Source organism: Protopterus annectens, chromosome 9.part0, assembly GCF_019279795.1.
Source record: "Protopterus annectens isolate FY-2018-M chromosome 9.part0, PAN1.0, whole genome shotgun sequence".
In the NCBI taxonomy this organism is placed as follows: Eukaryota; Metazoa; Chordata; order Ceratodontiformes; family Protopteridae; genus Protopterus; species Protopterus annectens.
In genome coordinates, this window is record NC_056743.1 from 168,762,487 (window position 1) to 168,788,099 (window position 25,613).

At 40.5% G+C, this 25,613-nt stretch overlaps 1 protein-coding gene across 3 annotated transcripts in view; it reads right to left on the bottom strand.

Annotated features, from left to right (window-relative positions):
- NUCB2 (nucleobindin 2) overlaps positions 1–25,613 on the bottom strand; it is a 736,170-nt gene that overhangs the window by 428,100 nt on the left and 282,457 nt on the right. For all 3 annotated transcript variants that reach the window (XM_044082707.1, XM_044082708.1, XM_044082709.1), the window contains exon 6: positions 19,620–19,723. In XM_044082707.1, coding sequence (XP_043938642.1) covers positions 19,620–19,723 — 104 coding nt within the window. The remainder of the gene's footprint in view (positions 1–19,619; positions 19,724–25,613) is intronic.

Genomic DNA, 25,613 nt, shown 5'->3' on the forward strand with positions numbered 1-25,613 from the left:
TGGACACATCTCTAAATCCTGTAACAGACACGAAGCAACTTGGACATGAACACTGTATTTTGTTTCTGATATACACAGTAATGCATGTCCTCTCTGATATTGTTTTGCATAAAGGGCAATCTTTTTAAGAGAGAGGATATAGATCAATATATGTCTATATACATTTAAGAAGCTATCCAAGAGCTTGCACACGTGTATAAATACTGAGCACATACGAACCTGACTGCCATTTTGTAGTAAGCAGTTGAAATGTAAGCATGCATGTATATATGGTCTGTTTGTTAACTAGTTTGTTTGTATTTTAGGATGCTGCTATGTCATGACGTGTTTCTATGTATTAAAACCTTCTAAAGGAAAAAGTACAGTTTTGTACCTACCATAAATGTAGATGTTCGAGGATCCACATTGCCGCAGTCATAACCTGTGTGTAGTCCGCTGTCCTCGGTCGGCCCGAATACCAAAGAGTTAGGCTGGCGTCGGTCATGGGCGCCCGGAGCTGACGTCAGTACGTAGTAGTACTTAAGCGCATGACCAACGCCATATCCTCAGTCTTTCTTGCCCCAGATGTCAGAAGGCCTTAAAAGGAAAAGGCCAGAGCCACAAAGGAGAAAAATAACAATGATCCCCAAGGAACAATAACAACAAACAACAACAACAACCCCAAACCAAAGAGGGGAAGGAGGGAGGGAAAATAGGACTGCAGCAATGTGGATCCTCGAACATCTACATTTATGGTAGGTACAAAACTGTACTATGTTCTTCGTCTCACATTGCTGCAGTCATAACCTGTGGGTAGAATCCCAAAGCAAAGGAAAAGGGAGGCTGGCAAACTAAAAAGCATTAGGGGCTGCTAATATGCCCTGTAAGACTGCAGTGGCAAACCCAGCCCTGGACTTGGAGAAAAAAGGGAGATGGTAATGTTTAGTAAAAGTATGAACTGAACTCCAAGTAGCTGCTTCCAAAATATCCTTAGTAGCTACACCCCTCAAAAAAGCAGTAGAAGTGGCAGTAGCCCTAGTGGAATGAGGTTTAATCCCAGCAGGAACATCCTTCCCATGATGAGAATAACAAAAAGCAATACAATTACCAATCCACTTTGAAATAGTCTGCTTTGAAACAGCTTTCCCTTGTGAACCCAAAGCAAAAGAAACAAATAACTGTTGAGTCTGTCTGAACTCCTTAGTTCTGCTCAAATAATAACGTAACTGCCTGTGTATATCCAAAGAATGCAAGATTTTTTCCCCTTATTTTGGGGATCAGCATAAAAGGTAGGCAAATGGATAGACTGGTTCAAGGCCACATTAGAAATCACTTTTGGCATGAAAGTAGGGTTAGTGCAAAGAAACTCTATCCTTATGGAATATTAGAAAGGGTTCGACAGCCATGAGAGCCTGCAATTCAGTTACCCTTCTAGCAGAAGTAATGGCCAACACAAAGGCAGCCTTCCAAGACAAAAACTTCAATTCAGACGTAGCTGCAGGTTCAAAAGGAGGCAAAGTAAGCTTCTCCAACACAAAATTGAGATCCCAGGAAGGAGTAGGAGCTCTACGTGGGGGTCTTATATTTTTAGCCCTCTAAGAAATTGCTTAAACAAAGGGTGAGAAAATAAAGGAGGGTCACAATCATAGTGAGCAGAAATGGCTGCAGCATGAACCTTCACAGAGGAAAATGACAAACCCTTGTCTAGTAACTCAGTAAGGTACTGCAGTGTAAAACTCAAATTAGGTACCGAAACATCAAAGTCCTTTGTTGTGCTCCAAAGAAAAAATCTCTTCCATTTATCAGCATAAACTTTTCTAGTGCTGGGCCGCCTAGCTTCCAAAATGACATCTAAAACCTGTTGAGGAAGCTGAGAATCCACAGGCTCTAAAACAGAATACGCCAGGCCGTTAGATGCAGGGACTGCACTCTGACATTGAGCAAATGACTGCTTGACTGGGACAACAAGTGAGGAAGCTGTGGCAAAGGCCAAGGAGGCTCCTGAATTAAACTCCTCAGCAGAGGATACCAATGCTGTCGTGGCCAATCTGGTGCTATTAAAATCATGCAAGGCTCGTCCCGCCTGACCTTCAAGAGTACCTTGGTAAGGAGAGGCAGAAGAGGAAAAGCATAGACGTGAAGGTTGTTCCAACTGAAAGATAGAGCATCCACTTTCCAAGCTTTTGGGTGAAACATCTTTGTGCAAAATTTTGGTAGTTGGAAATTTAGAGGAGAAGCGAACAGATCTATGTCTGGAGTTCCCCAAGCCACTGTCAACTGTTGAAATACCTGAGGATCCAATTTCCACTCGTGGGGATCCACAATTTGTCTGCTTAATACATCTGCTAGGGAGTTCTGTGCTCCTGGCAGAAACCGTGCTTGAAGAATGATGTGTAAACCCAGAGCAGTCTCCCACAATATCATAGCTTGTCTGCAAAGAGGGTAAGAATGGGTCCCCCCCTGCTTGTTGATGTACCACATGACTGTAGTGTTGTCTGTTTGTATCAACACCTGTCCTGGTTGAAGTAGTCCCTTGAAAGCCATCAGGGCAAACTGGACTGCTAACATCTCCTTCATGTTGATATGCAAATGCTGTAGTTTGGGAGGCCACGTGTCTTGAATCCATTTCCCATTGAAGTGTGCTCCCCAAGCCAGGTCTGAGGCATCCGTCGTTAAGATCTGACTCGCCTCTGGTCGGGTCACAGAGAGTCCCTAGTTTAGGTGACATTCCTGTGCCCACCACAAGAATTCCTTCTGGATGCAAGGTAATATCGGAATGACAGTGTCCAAATTGTGGCAGTGTTGAGTCCATACACTTTTGAGATACCATTGTAGCTTCCGCATATGCAGTTTGGCATTGGGAAGTACCAGAATGCAAGATGCCATGAACCCCAAGGCTTGAAGGACTGTCCTTGCAGTCAGCCTGGACAGTACTGATAATTGCTGGAAGTATAGATGAAGAGTTCTTTGTTTGTCCGGGGTCAGAAAAACCATCTGAGAGGCTGTATTCAGTCTCACACCCAGAAAGCACATGTCCTGAGAGGGTACTAGACTGGACTTTGTTTCGTTCACAGAATACCCTAGGCACCTTAAAACTGCCATTACATACTGTAGATGTTGAAGTAACTTGTCTTTGTCTTGAGCAAGAATCAGGCAATCGTCCAGATAAGGATACATTTGTATTCCCCTCTGTCTGAAGAAAGCTATTACAGGAGCCAGAACTTTTGTGAACACCCTGGGCGCAGTAGATAAACCAAAGGGCAATGCAGAGAACTGATAATGAGATGTACCAGCCCGAAAACGCAGGAATCTCCTGCAGCTGGGCCTGATAGGAATGTGAAGATAGGCCTCTTTGAGATCCAGAGTTACCATCCAGTGATCTTTGCCTAGCAGAGGCAGAAGTTGCTGTAATGTTAACATCTTGAATTGAACTTTGGAATGTCTAGGTATGTATTGAGAATGGACAAATCCAGAATTGGCCTCCAAATGTTTCCTTTCTTTGGCACTAGGAATAGACGAGAATAAAACCCTAGGCCTTCTTCTGACAGAGGTACCACCTGGATTGCCCCCATCTGTAAAAGCAAAGAAATTTGTTCCTGAGCCTCCAGCCTTTGCTGAGGAGGTACATCTGGCATGCCTTTGAAAGGGGGAAAAGTGTGAAAATAAAACTTGTAGCCTTGATTTATTATGTCCAACACCCATTTGTCCTGGGTGACCAAATGCCAATTTTGTTTGAAAAGTGCCAACTTTCCTCCTAGAGGAGCTGCCAGAAAGGAAGGATCTGGCAGCTGGAGATGCAGGTCATTGTGTCTGTTTACGAAAAGGCTGACCCCTGCCCTCACCAGAAGATTGTGCAGGAGAACTCCAAGTCCTAGGTCTGAAAGAACCCTGAGCGTGAGCCCTGCCCCTACCACGTCTAGACCTGCCCTTAGACTGAAAATCTGAAGAAGGGTAAGACCATCCTCTTGCAGGCCAATTCCTGCTAAACTTAGGGGGCTGCACTTGCAAAAATTCCTTAACCGTCTGCATAGACTTAGCTTTGTCTTCCATCTTTTCAAAACTGACTCCACAGGGGAACCAAAAGAACTTCAGATTGAAGGGGAGCATCCAAAATCCGAGCTTTAACATGCTCTGACAAATTTTGATCCTTAAGCCAGGCATGTCTACGAATAACTGAACCAGTAGCAGCCACCCTGGAAGAAGCCTGGAGGGCATCGAAGCCACACTGCAAGGAATGTTTACCAACTTCATCTGAAGCATGAACCAAGTCCTGCAATTCCTTACACTCTATACCCTCAGATAAAGCATCTACCTTAGATTTCAATTGACCTAACAGAAAGTTCTGATACTTCAGCATATGGAATTGGCAATTTAAAGCCCTCATAGCTAACATAGAAGAGGTGTACACCTTTTTACCCCACCTATCCAACGCTCTAGAATCTTTATCCAAAGGAACTGGATTCTTAACCACAGAAGCCCTGACACCCTTAGGCCCTCTAGGGCTCTTATACAAATATTTATGTGCCTCTGAAACTCTGTAATACCTGTCTGGCTTGACAGGGGCAGGGGGTAAAGAATCAGGATTAAGGGAAGCTTCAGAAAAAACATCCTGAACAACATCTAAAACAGGGGGAATAGCCAAAGGTCTATGTTGTGGCAAAAACAAAAATTCCCTAAGCCTCTTACGAGAAGCTGAAAAATCCTGACCTTCCCACTTGAAATGCTCCCTCATGGAATGCAAGGTTTCAGAAAAGGAGAAATCCTCTGGAGGTGAAGCAGAAGGACAGGAATCCTCTGCATCCGAATCAGAATAGGGAGGAAAATCCTGAATATCCTCAGCTGAGGACTCAGAGTAATCTGAGGAATGCTCCATTCCCTCTAAATCTGTCTCCACCCTAGGCCTCTTCTCTGGAGGGGGCATAGAACCCCTGATCAAAGTAATCAAATCCTCTGCCATTTTCAACATATGTTTTTTAGGAACAGAGCCCGAAGAACCAGGGCTGTGGCCCGTACCAGAAATACCAGGTCTAGCCTTAGCAGGGCCTTTAGTGACTGAAGTAGAAGGCCTAATAACCTTTTGTAAGGATGGAACCACAGAAACTTGAGAAGCACCCTCGGCCTGACCTAACTCCTGAGAGGCCAACTGCTGCAAAAGTAAAGGTTCCCCCTGGGATTCAGCCGAGACCTCGGCTGGATCCACAGATTCAACCGTAGATTCCATAGAACCGGCGTCCGCAACGGACAACTCATCTGGTTTAGACCTTAAGGATTTATCTTTTCGCTTTTTTGCGGTAGCGGGCGTCGGAGGATCCGACGGCATGTTGTAGTTACACCGCTTACCGAAAACAAGCCTAGCACAGTCTAATCTGCATTTAATGGTGCGCTTATTAAATCTAGCGCAAAAGCGACACCCGACTACGTCGTGCTCAGGCCCTAAGCAAGGAATACAGAGAGAATGATAGTCCCTGTGAGGTATCTATTTCCCACAAGAAATACAATTATTAACTTTTTCTGACATCCGGATTAACTGAGGCAAGAAAAGACAAAAATTTTCCCCAACGGGGTACTTAGCCCAACTTGGTCTTCGGTCTGAAACTTGAAAACTGAAAATTTCAGAACGCCGAACGGCACTTGCAAACGCTGCTTCTGCTTCGGACCACGCGGCAAGAAAGACTGAGGATATGGCATCGGTCATGCGCTTAAGTACTACTACGTACTGACGTCAGCTTCGGGCGCCCATGACCGACCCCAGCCTAACTCTTTGGTATTCGGGCCGACCGAGGACAGCGGACTACTCACAGGTTATGACTGCAGCAATGTGAGACGAAGAACATCCCCAGCTTTCTTGTTATATGTGTTGGAGATGAATGAGTAACACCTGTGTCACTGGGTCTTTGTACAAAGCCTGTACACATTTTATGAGATTTTCAGAGACTTAGAACCATCATAGGACTGCGCAAATCAGCAGTCCTGAAACCTGGTCATACACATTCAAGTCTACAAATGCCCAGATGGACTCATTCCTCATCACCAGGTTTTCTTCCACTATCTGTCTCACTGCAAAGAATGGACTGGTAGTCCTGCATCCTCATCTGAATTTGAACTGCTCATATCTTGTCTTACTTTCTACAACTCTGCATATTCATTTATCAATCACCTTTTCATGCAGTATGACAGGAGTTTGATGCCTCTGAACTGTGCACAGTTACAAATGACCCTTTTGTTCTTGTACACCGACACTAAAATGCTTATTCGTTAGTCACCTGGGAGATGCCTCGTTCTCATACTTCAATTAATATTCTCAGCAGCCGTATCTCCTTAATTCACCAAACATCTTGTTAATATCTGCTGTGACTTTATTTCAGCTTGCTGTTTTCCAGACATTTTCCTTAATGTTGTTCTTCTAGGGTGGGTTCTTCTTCCTTTTTCATTGTAAGCTGTGCATGGGGCAATACAGATTTTTTTTTTCTTTCAGAAGCTGTGACTGCTCTTTGTTAAAGAGCCATTATACCTTCTTAGACTGGTCCATCTTTCCTATCTCTCACTTCTTCCTGCACGCTTTTCTTTTGATAACTTCTTGGACTTCTTCATTCCACCACAGGCTTTCCATATGTACCTTCTTTTACATACCTGGCCCACCTGCAATACTCTATAGTTTTCACACATGCTATTTTGAGACACTAACCTTCTTCACCTTTATCGATTTCCTCTTCATCCTGAGGTGGTAATAGCTCTGACAATTTTGTTGAACTCCTGTTCTTTTGCTCCAGTCCACTTCTAGGTCTTCAGCCTCATCTCTGCTGCCTTTAAAAACGTCTCTGACAACTACCTGCTCAGGGCTGACAGTTTCACTGGTGATGATGTTGCAGTCTTTGATTCTATCAAAAAGTGTCCCTTCTTTAACATTAGGAACTCTACCTGAGTTGCATGTTCATCACCCATTCCTATATGGAATCTGGTGACTGTCTCGTGGTGAACTATGTATTGGCCACTATCAAGCTATTTGCCAGACAAAAGTATTGTCTCTCTTTTATTCCCAACACCTCCATCCATATGGACTCAAGCAGTCCTCATATCTTGCTCAGTCTGTCCTGATAAAATTCAAGTGCCCCATTATTAACACCAGTTCATTTTGTCCTGGTTTATCTGTTACGGCCAGTAACTGCTGCCTGAATGCACTTTCTTCACCATCACTACTCTGCTGTGGGGTACAGGCTGAGATTATGAATAGCGGCTTATCATTACACTGGAGTCGGAATGCCATGAGTGTTATCAATTCTGACGTCAACTCTCAATTTCTTTAGAAATTCTCTCTCACTACATTTCCCACATCATTTCTTATCCCCAGCAGTAGACACAGGATTCCCAAGCCAAGTGACTTTGCAGAACTGCCCCTCCACCTTGTTTCCTGGATGCACAGGATATCCAGTCTCCTCCTTATTGCCACCTTATTTACTTCCAATCTGTTTCCTGTCAGTGAACATATTTTCAGTGCATCAATCCTTGTTCATTTTTGGCAAGTGGCTTGGTTTTACATTCCTCTTTCAAACAATAGAGTTATCTTTGGTAACCCACTCTAGACAACTAGAAACGAGTCAGCCAGCAACTCAAATGTCTCAGGGCTGCTGAGTTTTATGGCAAGTACATTCAGACCAAAAAAGGAACAGTACAGATCCTTGGCATAGGTAGGAGTAGGCCAGATGCGCAACCCCCTTAGCTGTGGGAAACACCCATGCCCATTTTTGGTGACATTGGTTCTAAGTGATTTGGACACATTGACTAATTTTATACTGCTGAGTGGCTAGTCCTGACACGGCATTCAGTCTGTGAGCAGTGTTCTCCTATGTAGGGTATACTGCACACTATAGTAGGTACCATAAGATACTAGAAGCAGCTTATCTACACAATTATTTCCCCATTACGTACCACCTAGAGCCTGTACTATTTGCTCATGACTCCATTCTATTTTGGGTGCACTCAGGGGCATTCTTCTCAAATACAACTGGAAAAGCTGTGCTTGACGCCAGTACCTTCCACTCCTGAGATGAAAACACCTGGCACGCTTTGGAGAAGAGACAAAAACCCCATACAAAGGAAGAACACGCAAACCCCAAAGAGATGGCGACCACAGGTCAGCATCAATCCCTGCACCTTGTGTTTGTGAGATAAAGCCATCATGACAATCGTGTTCACTATGGCATTTTTAAACATACAGTATCAGCCTGCTTGGAACAGGGCTCAGCATTACTCATTACCACTGTATGTTTGCTTTATTCACAAGCTAGAGGCGTTATTCTGAAAAAGTAAAGTCAACACACCAAGATCCACATGAATTACAGGGGTGATCTCCAACTTTATTATGTATTTGTCATAGAAGAATTAAAAGCTATTACAGTTCTGTACTGTATATTAAAAGCTGTACTTCGAAGAGGACTTTCATGAGCCACAACTGTCTCCAGAAAAGTTTGCCTTCAATCAATAAGAAATAAGCAACACATTTTTTTAATTACTGAACACAAACCGTCTACCTTATCTGTACACTTTTAAGACAGAAAAACCTGGTGATTCTGAAACAGCTATGATAAATTAAGTCACAAGTTGTTGAATGTACATGAAGGTGCTCAAGCAGCCTTCTGCCATTGTAAAAATGGTCAGAAACATGCAATTAAACTGACTGCACTGTTATTGAGCATTGCTTCATAACACAAACTGAGTGTTGTGTTATCAAGCAAAGGAAATATACCATGTTTGAGGCCACTTAATACTGGGGTAAAGGAGTATCCTCTTATCACCAAAGTTGAGAGACTTCAGAATCAGCATTTTTAGAGGCTGGGGGGGGGTGGCACAGCCCTCCATGTATGGTCGTAGCATGCTCACACCACTGCAAAACATGTTTCTGTCAACATTTTAGTACTTTCTGCTTTATTTTTGTAATATTGTGAAGACAGACTTTACTACACCTGCTATCATGACAAGCACCTTTGTTTAAAGTGCAAAAATAGGGCATGAACACAAAACTGAAAGGTCAAAAACTACACATCAAGAGATTGCAATTCATAACTACTGCCTAAGTGAGAATCTTAGTGATTCTAAGATGCACATGGCTGTTAAACGTTAAAGCTATGTTGTACAGTAGCACAGAAGAGATCTAACATTTGGATTAATATTTAATGCAGTTACTGACAACTGTGGGCCGGTTTCTTATTGTAGGCCTAATACAACGTCTGCTGTAGTCCCTCCTATTCTATTCATGAATAGTCCTGTGGGTTAATTCTGCTAGTTATAATAAAGTGTAAGTGGGATCAGTAAACTTTTACAGAAGACAAAGACTGCTCTGGTTCACAAGTATGAGGGAAGCTGTGCTCATATAGGTTCACAGTTAAGTACTAGGCCAGCTGCCCTTGAAGGTCTTTTCAAGCAGGTCTATATTATAAGCATGAAAAGACTAAGCCGCGAACGCTCACATGAGCGAAAATGCCGGTAATCGAACTTGTTATTGTGGGGGGCTGCGCCCCCACACCCCACGCTAACTATATATTCTAACGCCGAGGTCGCACTACAGTGAGGAAAGGTCAAATATCCCACTCCTCACTGTAACACGACCCCACAATCACACTTTCGATTCCTGGCATTTTCGCTCATGTGAGCGTTTGCGGTTTAGTCTTTTCGTGTTTATAATATAGACCTATTTTAAGCCTAGCCAATTTCCCTTTTGGGCTTCATTTAACCTATTCCATTTGGAGAGAGACTGGTCTTACTCATCACATGGCCAATGATTATATATTACCCCTAATGAGAATAAATGGGAACATCACATGGATAATTTGAGGGGACTCATGCATGGGATGAAGCATTTAGGAGCTGCTTCTGTGCATTAATATTACAGGAGACAGTCCTGGGGTAAATTTACTGTTTCCCATCCATAGATTTGAGTTGCACTTGAATATGGACATGGATGAATGTTGTTTTATATGGATAAGGTGTCTGACTCAGATCAGTGCTACGCTCTCTCCAAGATATGCCCGTCCCTTCCAAACCATCTATTGATGTTGCAGAAGAGGTTTAGATCCTCAAACTGACTATTTCTGATGCCATTTGACTTGCCGATGTGCAGTAAATACATCAGTAGTGGGCCGGAGGATGCCTTGTATGCCAGACACAGGTCACCTCTTAGCAGTCATTTCTCATTATAAACAGATTAGTAGTCTTACTCTGTCATTAGACAATGTCATTTATATGAAGTTTTGCTGATGCCAGAAAAATAAAATGCTATTTCTGAAATTTTGAGCAAGTAAAAGCTGATCAATGTCAGGTTACATTGGATGCCTAGATTTTTTCAGCACAAACGAGATCATACATAACATTTGTAGTCTCTCTGAAGAATAAATGTGATAACCAGAGAATGTGCTACGCCCCATTGTAAGCGGTAGAGAAACACAAGCCAATGTTCAACTGACTATTTATTTTCAGGTAACACTTGACTTCACCCCACAGTAAAGACCAAAGATACAAACCACCAAACCCAGATACTACATGCTGACAGGCAGTCAGATGTATCATCAGATAGCTAAATCTATATTCTGCTGAGGTGATACAGCCTAGTTATCTCCTGAAGTAGCCCGTACAATAAAGCTTTTGTACTCCTTAGGAAAAGAAAACTAGACGTCATTTGAAAGTGGTAAAAATGAAATACAACAGGATGCTCATTCTTCTAAGAAATACTAAGCAGAGCTAAAACAGTATTAAATGAGTCCATATCCCATACAACTCCCAGATATAGTATCCCAATATATTGAAACAAAACAGCTAAACTTCTTACTGATCTTTTTTTATATCCACTGACACAAATAATCATTCATAGCTCAACTACACCTATACAAATACTGGTCTCAAACAATTCCATTTCCAAGCCATAATGTCCCAAGCAATTTGAAAGCTTCAGGTATCTTTGCCTAAGGCACCAAATTCCATAAACAAATTTTACCCCATCCTTTCTGAAATCTGCAAAGCTTTTTAAAGTTTAGTCACTTGCATTCAGTTATTACCTGAAACAAGCCTCTGATAAATTTCCTACAGTGCAGAAAGAGTGCATTACCCAAGTTGTTCCTAAAACCACAAATCCTTCTTTAACATTGTGGTAGACTATCATAGCAGACCTCAACCCCAGCAAAACAATTCAAAAAATCACTTCGCTGTAGAATGTAAAGCTTGTAACATCCAGCAAACTCCTAAATCAGCTACAACATAGTTTGTGACACAGCTATAGCAACCACACAGCCTACACACAAGTCATGGATACCATATACATAAATGTGGATAATGGACTACTATGCAACGACCCCCCATTAATATTCCAAAACGTGCACCAAACCACACCAACCGTGGGTAAATTCAGCATTACCCACACCCAGGTGTGGGTTATTGCTTAATTAACTGGTGGCCTCTGTGTAAGACTAAGAAGGGCATATGATGATATAGATCACCCCTTGTTTTTAAAGAAAGAAAAACTTCTGTCAACTAGGCTTGTCTCAAGCAGTTCAAATATGCCCAAGTAAACAAAATTGCAATGAAATAGTGAAGTTATTACTCTCAGGTCAATTCACTTACATATAGTATACCCATGGATCAGTTTGAATATCTCTCCTCATCCTTTTCCTGAATTATCTAATGGCTTATGTACCACAACATAAGATTACTGAATGCTGATTATTTTTAAAGCAGGAGTACGAACATCAGACACAAACTTCCCACAAAACAAACTTTTTCAGATTTCTGAGCCTGGGTCATAACTATTAACCTAAGATTACTCTCCTTTAAAACCATATTATTATTTTTTACCCTGATGGTTATCAGACTCCGTCGTTAATAAAATGATAGTATTCACAAACTTCTTTTCAGTATTCCATCTCCATACAGAATAAATAATTTGAGTACCAAGCAATCTGACAGTCTGCTTTAAAATAATTCTTACTCTGTGAATCGTATACCTTCAATGTTAAGGACAATTATTCCAAAACTGAAAGACTCCTTGCTCTTATAGCCATTAACACAAATGCCAAACTCTTAAAAGTTTGACATTTTATTTCCCTTGTTTCTCACTTAGACATCACCACCATACACTACAAAATGGACATACTCTGCCAATTACTGTGACAGCTACTCTTTTTTGTCTCACTTATTTTCAAACTAATATAAACAATGATAACTGTTCCGAGTTTGCAAGAAAACATAAAAAAAGCTCCTTACTTTACACTTATGCACTCACAAGCACCAACAACACTAAGGAAGATTTCTCATCTGCTACAACTAGCCACCGCACTACAGAAATCACTGCACACCCATCTAAGATTATGTCCACATACTTAGTATTTGGAATTCAGCATCTCCCAAGTGCACTGGATAAGTATTTTTAGTGAATATGGTTAACTAAAAATCAATAAATCTAAGATTTATCTATCTGTGCATCACTGTGACAATCCATACTCTAAATAACTTACAATATTTGTAAATAATGTCACTTTTTCATTCTTGCAATTATACACAGCTCAACAATTGTACTTTGTGTACACTCAGTCAGGACATACCTTAAATACTGCATGTAGGAGACAAAAATGCTGTAACAATGCATGCATTTATCGATAGAATAGAGTGAAATACCTTCTATAATTCTGCTCTATTTATAGTATATTAATGATATTAATAAACCTGTGAAATATTATTTACACTATACAAGTAATGTCATTTGCATCCCTGTTTGCCCTATACACTTGCCTGGATAATGACTTGGTCACTAGATCAACTCATTTTATCTCATCACATAACTAAATACAAAAACAAACAGAGAAAGAATTCAAGAAACCTTGGATAACTAATGAAAACGGGCCTAGTGATCTACTCTCCTGTGCGTTTAAGGAGCTGACTAGGAAGCCGAATGAACCCTTAGTAACCCTATATATTCTTTGTTAGAAAATGAAATAGGACTGCAGGACTCAGAAAAGACAACTGGGTCTTCTAATTGTAAGCAACACCAAGGGCCAAGTTACACAACATCAAACACCAACTATCAAAAAAATAAATAAAGATGACTGAAAGGGTAATATATTAAATGTGTCACCTTACAGAAAGAGGTTCTTCGGTTCGATTCTTGGCTGGGGTGCCTTCTATGAGGAGTCTGCATGTCTTCCCTGTGTTTGCACGGGTTTCCTCTGGGTGCTCCGGTTTCCTCCCCCATTCCCACAACATACTGCAGGTGGACTGGACACTCCAAATTGGCCCTAGGTGCATGTGAGCGCCTTCTGAGGATGGCTGCATAAAACGCTACTGCCACTCATTCTGTAGACCAATGATCTGCCGTGGTGACCACAACAAGAGCAGCTGAAAGGAGCAGAAGAAGCTTTTAGTCAGCTCTACATACTCGCATCCTTTATGGGAAAATGGGAAACAATGGAAACATCTGCCCCTTGTGTAATTGTATGCCTAGAAAACAAAATGGTCAGTCTCATGGCCATTATAGTTGGGGGGGGGGGTCTTGTGTTAGGCTGATGTAATCATGGAATATTAGTGCTTGAGATGGACAAAAGTACAGCTTTAAACAGCAGAAAAATAGCAAGCCAACCTCATCCAGTTATGTAAATGGGTTATCACAAAAGTGGGCAAAGATATTCTGTAGGCATGGCATTTCTGCACTTCAGCAAGGCATTAAGATGCGTCTTAAAATGATAACAAAACCAAACAGCATGTTTGCATGGCTGAAACTGTGAAGGTAAACAGGAAACTCACTAGCTGATTGAAAACAGAATGTAGGAAACAGTCTTGTGAAAAATCCCTAATCAGTGGGATGCATGAAAGCTCAGTTCCATGACCAGTGATACTTGGCAACTTTGTGTTAGATGCCATACTGATCCTGGATATTGATAAACATCTGTCTGCTGTTAATACAAAGGCAGGAAAAGTGGTCAGAGACAGATTGGCTGGTGCGCAGCATTATGTAGCATATGCAGGATGGTATACAGTAATGTGGCAGATAGAAAGTAAAGTAAAAATGCAAGGTTACGCAATTTGCAAGGGGTAGCATGAGAAAGCAAACACTAGAAGCTACTATGGAAAAGACAGAGGAGGAAAATGATACAGGGGTTATAACCACCTTATCTTTGAAAAAAGAACAGGGACAAAAGTCATCGGGTTACTGAGATGCATATCTAATGGAATGAACTCTAGAGATAAAAAATCATCCTTACTTTATACTGAGTGCCGGTAAGGCTGTATTACAATTCAAAAAACCTTGGTCGAAACGGGCTCAGTAGTACTAAAACAAGACAAATACAAACAGAACTGAGACTGGAATCGCTTTTGTCCCTTCTTTATTTGGAACTTCTTCAGAAACCATTTCCTAAATAATTAATTTGTTTTTAACACACTTAAAATAATGTAATACAGCCCACCAAAATGCCTTCCAATTAAACACATTAATTCATGAGACCATAACACATCATCAAATAAATAAATTGTAAATGAAAACATAAAGTCTTAAAATGTAACAGATTCATTTTTTTGTTCTAAATATATACATTAAGGAACCCTATAGCTCAATAACCATTTAATACCGATATTCTCATTGAGATCAGGGAGCTATCCTCAATTAATTTAATCTGCCATTTTAACTCTCTGGTCTAAAAAAAAAAAAAAAAAAAATATTACACCCATTAGTAAACTGAATCAACCAGTCCAACACAAAAAATTCATATTTTCTGAAATTTACACATTCCAAACTTTGCTTCGCCAAGGCATTACTCAGATCTTTAGTTTGAATAGCATAACAATGCTCTGTAATGCAAAATCTTAATTCTCTAATGCTCTTACCAACATAGAAAAGAGCACAGGAACAACATTTAACAACAAACAATGTTTAAACTACGACAATTGCATCTTCCCTTAGAAAAAAAACTGTGCAATTAATGTGCTCTAAGGTATAGGTATTGATGTTACTTACAAAATGACATCGTCTGCAAGATGGACATCTGAAGGTGCCTGCAGTGGAATATAATTCTGTATCTTGCCCAATGTCATTTTCCAATAACTTCTTAATGTTGGTTTATTTTTAACACAAAAATTAGGTTTTTCTCCCAAAATATGTATCATATCACTATTCCCCTAATAATTTTCCAATTATTGGACATAATAGTTCTAACAGTTTGACTGTCAACAGACATACTGATGGGAAACCTTTGAGTTCTATCTGATGTATTGCGCTTTTCATTAAACACAATACCATTTAACAAAACAGGTGGAAATTTAGACATCCTCAGTTCAATAACCTACTTGGAAAATTTTTCAAGTTGAAATACTGGGTACCTTCTATTCACTAATAACTGCATAATAAAATGGACTTTGTCAAAAGACCTTTCACCTATACTAGTTAATCTACAGGGTCTGAGCAGTCTAAAAATATCGTTTTTCACAAATTTTGGGTGATTACTCCAGTAGTGTATATAACTGCTCTTGAAGGTGTTCTGTCAATTTCCTAACAGTTACAGCTTTACCAGTATGAGTGTTTTTATCAACATTACACAGACAATTTAATATTCATTTGTAAAGGGAGCAAAGAAATGTTTCACACTTTTGTGGATGAAATTAATAGTTATTAAGTTGCTGACTTTTAATTTAACTGACCTAGGCATGACCATTCACCTTTTAGATGTAGAAACCAATGGAGGTATCAGACAGAAGAAGCCCAAAAGACAAGTATCTGCAATAGTATTGTTTGCGATGTGTAACCAGAAACAATATACTGCACAAACACTTGTTGCTACCTACAGGTCACAAGTGCAATCATAATTTGAGCTGCTGATGTGAAAATATCATCATGGATGTATTCAAAGACTGCTCTATCATCTTTTTCACAGCCTGCTTCAAAGCCATTCTCTGATAGAAAGCACAACTGTGCAAGGGTCTCATCATAACTGTACATCCTTGAATGATACAGATACCAGTAATTTGGAGGAAATATTCTGTATAGCAAGGTTTGTCTGCGGTGCCCCAGTACTCCTTACAGCAAGGTTTGCCTGCGGTGCCCCAGTACTCATTATAATGAGGTTTGCCTGCGGTGCCCCAGTACTCCTTACAGTGAGGTTTGCCTGCAGTGCCCCAGTACTCCTTACAGTGAGGTTTGCCTGCTGTGCCCCAGTACTCCTTACAGCAAGGTTTGCCTGCGGTGCCCCAGTACTCCTTATAGCGAGGTTTGCCTGTGGTGCCCCAGTACTCCTTATAGCGAGGTTTGCCTTCTGTGCCCAGTAGTCCTTAGAGTGAGGTTTGCCTGCGGTGCCCCAGTACACCATATACCAATGTTTGCCTGCGGTGCCCAGAACTCCTTATAGCGAGGTTTGCCTGCAGTGTTCCATCTTACTCATGCTATCTTTCAGACTTCTTAGGTTTGCTTGTACTGGTGTTATCAAGACTGGGAAAATAAAATAGATTTTCAAGCTTTTTCAGCTTTTAGGCTTTTCACTGGTTCAGTTTCTAAATGAATCTTGGAATTTGTGAGATTTTTGTGAATTGCATATGTAGTTGCAACTGCTCTAGTAAGTCTTTTTATGGTGACTGTTTTGGATAGATGACTACCTGTTTTACATTTTAACAGTTTTGCAAATGCACTGTAATGTGATCTCTCCTGTCAATATGGTATAAATATGCACATATTAGAAACGTTTGCTCACATATGTACAGTTCACTGGAAGAGCAAACAGGTCATATAAACACAGAGATTGTTATCGTTGAGAAAAATGAATTGTGTACAGAATGTAAAATGAATATCACAGATAAAAATCTCAGAGAAGAGAAAAGGAAGAAATAGTTATTAGTATTACGGGACAAAAGGTTTACAATGAAAAGACATCTAAAACTACGTAAGAATGAGCGAACAGGATTAAGGCAATTTAAACTAAAAAATACTGCATCAGTAAGTCAACTTTAGTTAAAAGTACAACAAAGGAAAGATTGTCATGAAATAGTAATAATGACCGGATTACAATAAGATATAAATCAAATATTTTACTAGTAAGTCCACCATTGCTACCCCTTAACTAGTCTGCTAGACTAATCTCCTTTTTTCCTTTATCACTCTGCTTCGGACTTACTGCGGTGGTGGTGCTGCAGTAGCGTTGTCGCCTCACAGTTAAGACGTTGTCCTGTATGATTCTCAGCTAGAGCATCTTATGTGTGGAGACATGCGTGAATGGACGTACCTTTGTTGAAAGTTGTGCGTCAGAGCCAGCAACTTGGCACGTAAAAATCTACTGCCAATCATTAGCAGGACCGGAGTTCCGCTGAGGTGACCCCTAACCGAGGAAAAGCCGAAAGACACAACAACAACTCTGCTTCAGACTTACAGGTTTTTATCCCATCTTTTCTGTCTACTCCCAGCCTACATTTTTTTCAGTACTTAGTTATGTAGCTTTTGGCACACCTATCCATAATTACTAAGACTCACCTGTCCACGTGGTTAAACTTCTTAGTGTTTCCGCCTACTCTGACTAAAAATATCTGGCACTCACATTCACACCTTTCTGAAAGCTACCTGTTCGCTCCTTGTTGTAAGCAGTACTGAACCTTCCTGGCCTCTGGCATTCTCAGAACATCATGGAACATTACTCGCCACCTCCTCTTTACATCTTCAGCATCTACTACTCCTCCCTTAATAATTTAACTGGCATAACATGTCTACAAAAGGTTCATTTGTGTTCTCACCACTGGGCCTAAAAGTGCTAAGCTGGCACAAAACCTCAGATTCTTTTCTGAACACTTCACCCCTTGTGTCTCTTCTCAAATCCCGATTTGCTGACAGGGCTCTGTATTGTTTATTTGTCTTTGTTGACCATGAAAGCCCATTTACAGCGGTTGGAAAAAAGTTCCATCAAAATATATTTATATTAGCAAATGAATTTATACAGCTGTCAGTGAAACAGCAGTTTCAATTCATTACAAAAAACAAAGTTAGAAGACAGGTATATACAGTAAAGTATTTTCTTCAATATGTGTAAATGCACAAAGCTGAAGTACCTCTAAATTCATGCAAGTAATAAATGGATTTATACTTTAGAAGAGAAAACGTTGCAACATAGGGTGTATCAAGGTAAGCATTACAATTAGGTAAATTCTACCATCTCTCTTCACTCCCTTTGCTACTTCTTTCAGCATCCTGACTGGTACCAAACTACAATCACCACTCCTTCACTCACTACTGTACTTATTTTGGTCTACCAGCTCTTTTATGGCAAAATTAACTCATCATATTTTCTCCACCACTTGGATTCAGGGCTATACTGGTCTATCATCCAATCAAAGCTCCTTAAGTCAACCTTTCCCCCTCTCCTGTTGTTTAACCCCATTTTCTCCCATTCAAACTCCTTATCCACCGTCTAATATGCACCCTTAATCTCGATTTGTTTCTGTTTAGCTTTCTATGGTCTGAAAACAATTTCTCCTTTCACAAACCCTAATTAAATACAACTTTTTCCCTTCTTGTTCCACTTCAAGTATTAGGCTTTGAGTGTGTCCAGTGTTTAAATTCATAAGTCTAGAGCATGGTTCCCCAGAACCCCCCCCCCCGATTCTCTTTCTTGTGCTTGACCTATTTTGCTAACATATATACCCATCACAGGTATCTCTGCAGTTTATAGGTTCAGAGGTTTGATTACAAGTCCAATGACCTCAGTAGGGCCTTTTTCAGCCTAGCCATACTTCCCTACCCTAGGGTTATTTTAAGGGGTATACGTAGATTTAGCATGGGTGGTAAGTATTTATAGGCGGACTCTCTCTACCAGAGACATATACAACAGACTAGGGGGTTTCCATACTTTTGCCTCAAGACTTTGGGCAGAAGCATAATTTTTAACACATTTATTTACAATGACTGAGTAAGTAGCCTTGCTCCATGTCCCACCGACTCCTTCTCTTTGATGCTATGACCCAAGAGTCATCAGAATCTAATACACCAAGTCCAGTCACATTGCCACAATATGCATTGTTCGAACAGAAATGTGGAAAACAATGTACTGATGAATAATTCTGGATCAATTACTTTTCAAACAACTAGGTGTCATGCAAATGAAGGAAACCACTTCTTGTATAAGAACCAGGCAATGCAGTAGTTCCCTGTATGTCTCCTCTAAGTCAGAAGTGGTTTCTTACTTTGCACTGATGTGTGTTGATGGGGTTTGTATCACAATTGAAATTTTATAACTTCGAAAACGAAATGTATGAACCATTCCGTTCTAAGTTACAAAACATCGACTATGAATAAAAAAAAAAAGGAAAAACAAAATAAACTGTTGTAAAAAGGGGGACATGCCCCCCTGCACCTCCCATACCCCCCGCTACCTAAATATACCAACTCCGAGATTGCACCTTATTCAACAGAATGGAAACCTCTCCTTACGAAAATTTCCGTTAAAACGTTCGAACTTGTACAAGTTCGAACTTATGGTCTCAACCATATAAGGTTTGAACTTGTACAAGTTAGACTGTGATAGGAACCTGTGCTGATGACCTAGTCAAATGGCATACATTCGAAACATGTACAGAAATTAATGCTAAAACTCAATCATTAATAATATAATAAGGTACACAGTAGAATTAATACTCACAGTTTTGATAAGCAGGTCTAGATCTTTAGACTCAAATGTGTGTGGATTTTGGTGGTTCACATGTTCAAATCGTTTAAGCAGAGCCTGATGATCAATACCTATATCTGAAAAGGAGACAAATGATAATTCTGAGACTGTTAAAACACCTAAAATGTATTCTCAGTGTACAAAACAACAGGAATTAGGAACCTAATAAATGTCCAACCAAATCTCAAAGCCTACTGCATACTAACTAACTTGAAAGACATGTGGGTGATTTGTTTTGATTTGAGGAGAAAAGGAAAAGCCTCCTTTCACTCTTTTTCAAAACAGTCTTTCAAACATGCAAAAAAATAGAAGAAAAACTGCAAACAAGCTTGAAAAAGTCAACAGCTTCCCTGTGTAAAGGGAAAAATCTAATTCCTTAAATTAAATTAAAAAGGTGCTTCTACAAAGTATTATTTTAAGAGCGAGCACACACAACAAAGTATTAGTTTAAGGGTGTGCACAGTTATGCAACCAGTGTATTTGTATGTTTTTTATTTTTTATATTTTTCCCCGAACAGATTTGTTTGTTTTTCAGCTGAATTGTACAAGCTATAGGTCACATTAAAGGTGGGAAAAGTTTTGAAATAAATCATATCACAAAAACCTGGCATTTTAACAGGAGTGTGTAAACCTTTTATAGACTGTATGTACTGTAGTCCAGGTGGCCACAGCACAAATGTCATCAATGGATAAACCTCTTAAATGCTGAGGGAGAAACTGCTCGGGTTGAATGTGCTTTAGGCTTACTCTAAGGGTTGATTCTTTTTATTTTTTTTCTTATTGTCCCACCCTTCTTAGATTCAACAATTAACACCTCTTATCCCCCATTCTACTAGGCAGCCACAGTAGTACAGCAATTAGCGTTGCCGCCTCACAGCAAGAGGTTCTCCAGTTCGATTCTGCTGGGGTGCCTTTTGTACAGAGTCTGCATGTCCTCCCTGTGTTCACGTGGGTTTCTGCTGGGTGCTCCCCCTTTCCTCCCACATCCCAAAGACATACTGTAGGTGGATTGGACACTCTCAATTGGCCCTATGTGTGAGTGTCTGCATGTGTGTGCCTTCTGTGGAAACTCTGCACCATAAAACTCCACTGCCAATAGTTCTGCGAACCACTGTTCCAAGTGGCGACCCCTAACTGGGATAAGCTGAAAGGAGATGATGATCTCCCTATCCTACTTCAACTCTGCTAAGATTTCATGTAAAACTGTAATGTCAACCCTGTGTTATTTCACATTGTAACAAATCTAACATGAATATGCACCAATGGATTTTTCTTATTTTAACTGACGTGTGTGTGTGTGTGTGTGTGTAATTTTACCTTTGCTTTTTTTGACTGTATTTTCACTGAATTCATGGATTTTTTGTCATGTTGTATAATACCATCATTCTTCAATAGTATTACATAAATGTAAACGCATCATCTTCATATTGTTTGTGTCTTTCAGCTTTTCCTGGTTAGGGGTCGCCACAGCGGAACTCCGGTCCGCTAATGATTGGCAGTTGATTTTTACGTACCGGCTTGCCAGGCCTGACGCACAACCTTCAACGAAGCTAAGCCCATTCACGCATGTCTCCACGCAGAAGACCCTCTAGCTGAGAATTGAACCGGACAGTGTCTTACTGTGAGACGACAATGCTATTATTGTTCATGGAGCTTTTCTCCCCGGGACTCCATTGAAAACAGGCTCTTCTTGGCCCAATGGACTATCCTGGTAAACAAACTGTAAAATAAAAATAAATAAATAAAATTTATATAAAAGAAATGCCATCTGACAGTCATCTGGATAAAGTGATCTTAGCAACTGCCTTCTCCAACTTTGGTTTAGAAAAAAATGATCAATTGTCTTTTCAGAATTCTTTCATCCTGTGGATATAGAATCTGAGCTGTCTGTGTACATCTAACCTGTGCAGTTAAGTACTCTCCTTTGTTTGACTACCTTAGAAAAAAAAACACTGTCAAGTTTATTGACAATAGAAAAAAAAACCCCAAGCAACTACCAGAGCTGTAGGCATACAAAGTTAAATAAAATAAATAAAACTGGATAAGCGCTTTCACACAGTGTGTGCTTCTTCAGATCTGAATAAGTACACACTATGTGAAAGTGCTTATCCAGTTTTATTTATTTTATTTAACTTTGTATGCCTACAGCTCTGCTGGTTGCTTGAAATTTTTTTCTACAGTCGTATATTTTCTACCTGAGCATCTTTTGGTTGCTGATTATCCTGTTTGCAAGTTTATTGACTGATTTAAATTAAATTTGGATACCACCTTAGGAATAAAAGATGCGTTAGTTCTAAGGGAATTGCTGTCTTTGTGGAACACTAGGTACGGACACTTACAAAAAGGGCCTGGATCTGAGATTCATCTGACTGAAGTCACTGCCACTAAGAAAACTGTTTTCAAAGTAAGGAATTTTAGATCTGCAGTGGTAAGCGGGTTCAAAGGAAGCCTTTGTTACAGTTTAAAACATAAGAGTGATGTCCCATGGATGGGGCTAGGTCTCTAATGGGAGGTCTTAGTAGAAAAGTACCTTTCAGGAAGGCTTTTTAAATTTTTAGTGAAGCTATTGAGATGAGAGAAGGCAGCCCAGATGGGCAAGTCAGTAGTTTTGGATACTGATCCAAAAGTCATGGGGGATGTACTAATAGATACCAAAGGTGGGGGAACCATGTCTGTCTGGGATGAAAAATAGGCAATGAGTATCACGCTGGCCATGCATGATCTTACCTTTGGTGTGAACTGGTTAATAATGGGCAAAGGAGAAAAGGCATACAGGAGGTCCGGGGGCCAACTTCTGTGGAGTTACCAGGACAAAATACCTCCTGCACTTGTTGTTTAGATAGGATATAAACAGGTCACAGCAACAGAAAAGTGTGTGTGTCACTGAAAGACTGAAGGACTACTACTGAGGCATCAGAACTGTTGCACTCAATTTGTCTGAAAATGCAATGGATAACCCCGGGATGTGTACTGCTATTAGAAAGTGTTGTGAAGAAATTACCTATTGTCATACTCTCATGGCCTCTTGACATAGAGGATAAGAACTGGTTCCTTCTTGCTTGCTGATGTACCATACCACTGCCATATTGGCCATCTGTATGGAAATTGCACCCTTTGGGTGGAGATCCTGGAATGCCTGCAACTCTAGGAGGAGTGCTCTGTCAATTCCAAGACATTAGTGTGAAGACTGACTGCTGGTGAAGACCATGGACCCATGGATCACTCTAACTTCAAAATGCCCCCACCCCCTAGAAGGGAGGCATCTGAGGTCACTGTCGCAATCGACAATTCTGCCTGAGTCACAGTCAGGGATGTTATCCACCAAGTGATGTGTTGTTTGCATATCTGTGTAATTTGCATTTCTGAGTGTAAAGGGTGAATGGACTGAGACCACTGTACTGCTAAAGTCCACTGCAGTACTCACATGTAGTATCTGGCTAAGGGAACCATTAGTATTGTGGATGCCATGAGGCCTAAAAGAAGCCGAACTAACCTCACTGGTAGTTATGGGTGATGCAGTACATGTAAAGCTGTGAGACAAATTGAAAAAGTTCTGGACTGCGGAAGGCAGACTATTTGCTATTTGGTATTTAGGCAGCATCCTTTGAACCTTATACGTTGTGTTGGAGTTAGGAATATCTGTACATTTACCAAGATGCCAACTAAGTCTAGAAGCAACTGGAGTACTTGGTCCAGGTAGTGTAACAGTAGATGCTTGGTGGAAGCAGTGAGGAGCCAAACGTCAAGGTACAGAAAGACTTGGATCCCCAGTAAGTGCAGATGCACTGCTACCACTGCCATACTTTTGGTGTACATGTGAGAGCAAATGGCAGTGCCCAGAATTGGTAGTGACTGACTCCCAGACAGAAGTGGAAAAATCTTGTGGATTGCTCTGCTATTTCAATGCAACAGTAGATGTTCCTGGAGATTGGTGGGGCACATCCAATCATCCTTCCTCAGAGAAAATGGATAGTACTGTAACCATCTGGAACTTTGTTTCACAAATTGATTTAGGTGACCAAAGATTCAAAATGAGTCCGTGGTTCCAGGTTTTCTTTGGTACTAAAAAGCACCTGAAATAGACCCCAGATTTTAACTGGTCATGGGGGACCAGTTGGATAACTTTTTGAGCAGCTTTGAAATTTCTATGGCTGCTGAGTTCCCCCTGGGTGGGTGAAACATCAAGGGCTTTCATTTTATTCTGAGGTGGTAGGGAAAATGGAATTGAATAGTCTCTGGATATTACTTTTAGCAGCCAGGAATCTGAAGTTATTCTATGCCAGGCTTGAGATGCAGAGATAGGTGTCCCTCCACTGCCTCCAGACTGCAGCAGTCAGGCAACTGTTCAGGAGCACTGGAAAGCGTTCTCACAAAAGGGGATACAAAAAAACAAGTTATGTACTCACCAGAACATTCCATGTGTGTTGTCCATCTCGCCATTCATTCTTACAATGATGAATTCGGAGCCGATCCTCTGCTCCAACTCGGCCAAATACTTAGCTGAAAGTCTCAAACCTGGCTCATGCCAATAAGGTATCCCACAAAGCAGTGGTGTAATTCCCCAGATCTTGTTTGCTGCTAATACTGAGCAATATGTACACTATATACATATCTACAAACATATACATATAAACATATATCCAAGTATATACTATATGTACTAGAAGGAGAAACAAGCTGAGACAAAAAACTCCTGAAAGTAGTAAAAAATCTACCAGGTCCACAAGGAGTCTTTGGCAGGGGGAAGGAGGGAGGGTTCGTAAGAATGAACGGCGAGATGGACAACAAACATGGAATGTTATGGTGAGTACACAACTTCTTTTTGTTATGTTGTCCCATCTCGCATTCATTCTTACAATGATGGGACAGTGTCCCTAGCACCTTTTCCCTGGGTGCCTCACGGAATTACACCTTTAAGCACCGTGGAACCAAAGGATGCCCTGTCCCTGGAGGCCAAATCCACTTTGTAATGAGTGATAAAAGTATGTGGAGTACACCAAGTAGCTGCTGCACAAATAATATCTATGGGAATTCTGGCTTGAAAAGCAGATGACGTAGTCATTGCTCTAGTGGAATAAGCCTTCACTTTGAAAGGTAAATCTTTGTGATTTGAGTTACAGATGAATGTAATACAATTTGAAAGCCAATCAGAAAGAGTAGTTTTTGTGACTGAGGATCCTTTTTTTTTGTATCAGAGAAGGATACAAATAATTGGTCAGACTTTCTGAAGTCTTTGGTTCTATGCAAATAGAATCGGAGTTGTCTATACATGTCCAGTTGATGTAATTTGTACTCTGCCTTGTTGCTATGACTAGGAAAGAACACTGGAAGTTTTATGGATTGGTTTATGTTGTTTGGAGAAGAGACTTTAGGTAGAAATGATGGGTTTGTACTCAAGGATTCCCTATCCTTATGAAAAATCAAATATGGTGGTTTAACAGAAAGCTTGCAATTCTGACACCCTTCTAGCAGAAGTTATAGCCACTAGAAAGAACGTCTTCCAGGAAAGGAACTTGAGGTCTGAAGATGAAGAGGGCTCGAAGGGAGGTAACGTGAGATGAGACAAAACAAAATTTAGATTCCCCAAGGAGAAAGGGGTTCCTTAAGGGGAGGTCTTAATAAGGAAGCACCTTTTAAGAAGACTCTACGCAACCTATGTGACATTAAGTTAGAAGTAGAATCAGCAATATGAAAATGTGAAATTGCAGCAAGCTGAACCTTAATGGTTGCTGCAGCTGAGCCTTGTTGAAACAGTTCTGCCTAAAATTCCAAAATAGAATGAATAGGTGCAGAGAAAGGATCAATGTTCTATCTTGAGCCCAGAGGGAAAACTTCTTCCATTTACTAGAATACAGGTTTCTAGTGGAAGCTTTGTGCGAGGACATTAAGATATGTCTAACCATAGGAGTGAAATTGCGAAGCCTGACTAAACTGGGAAGTGGAGCAGCCAAGCTGTCAGTTTTAGGG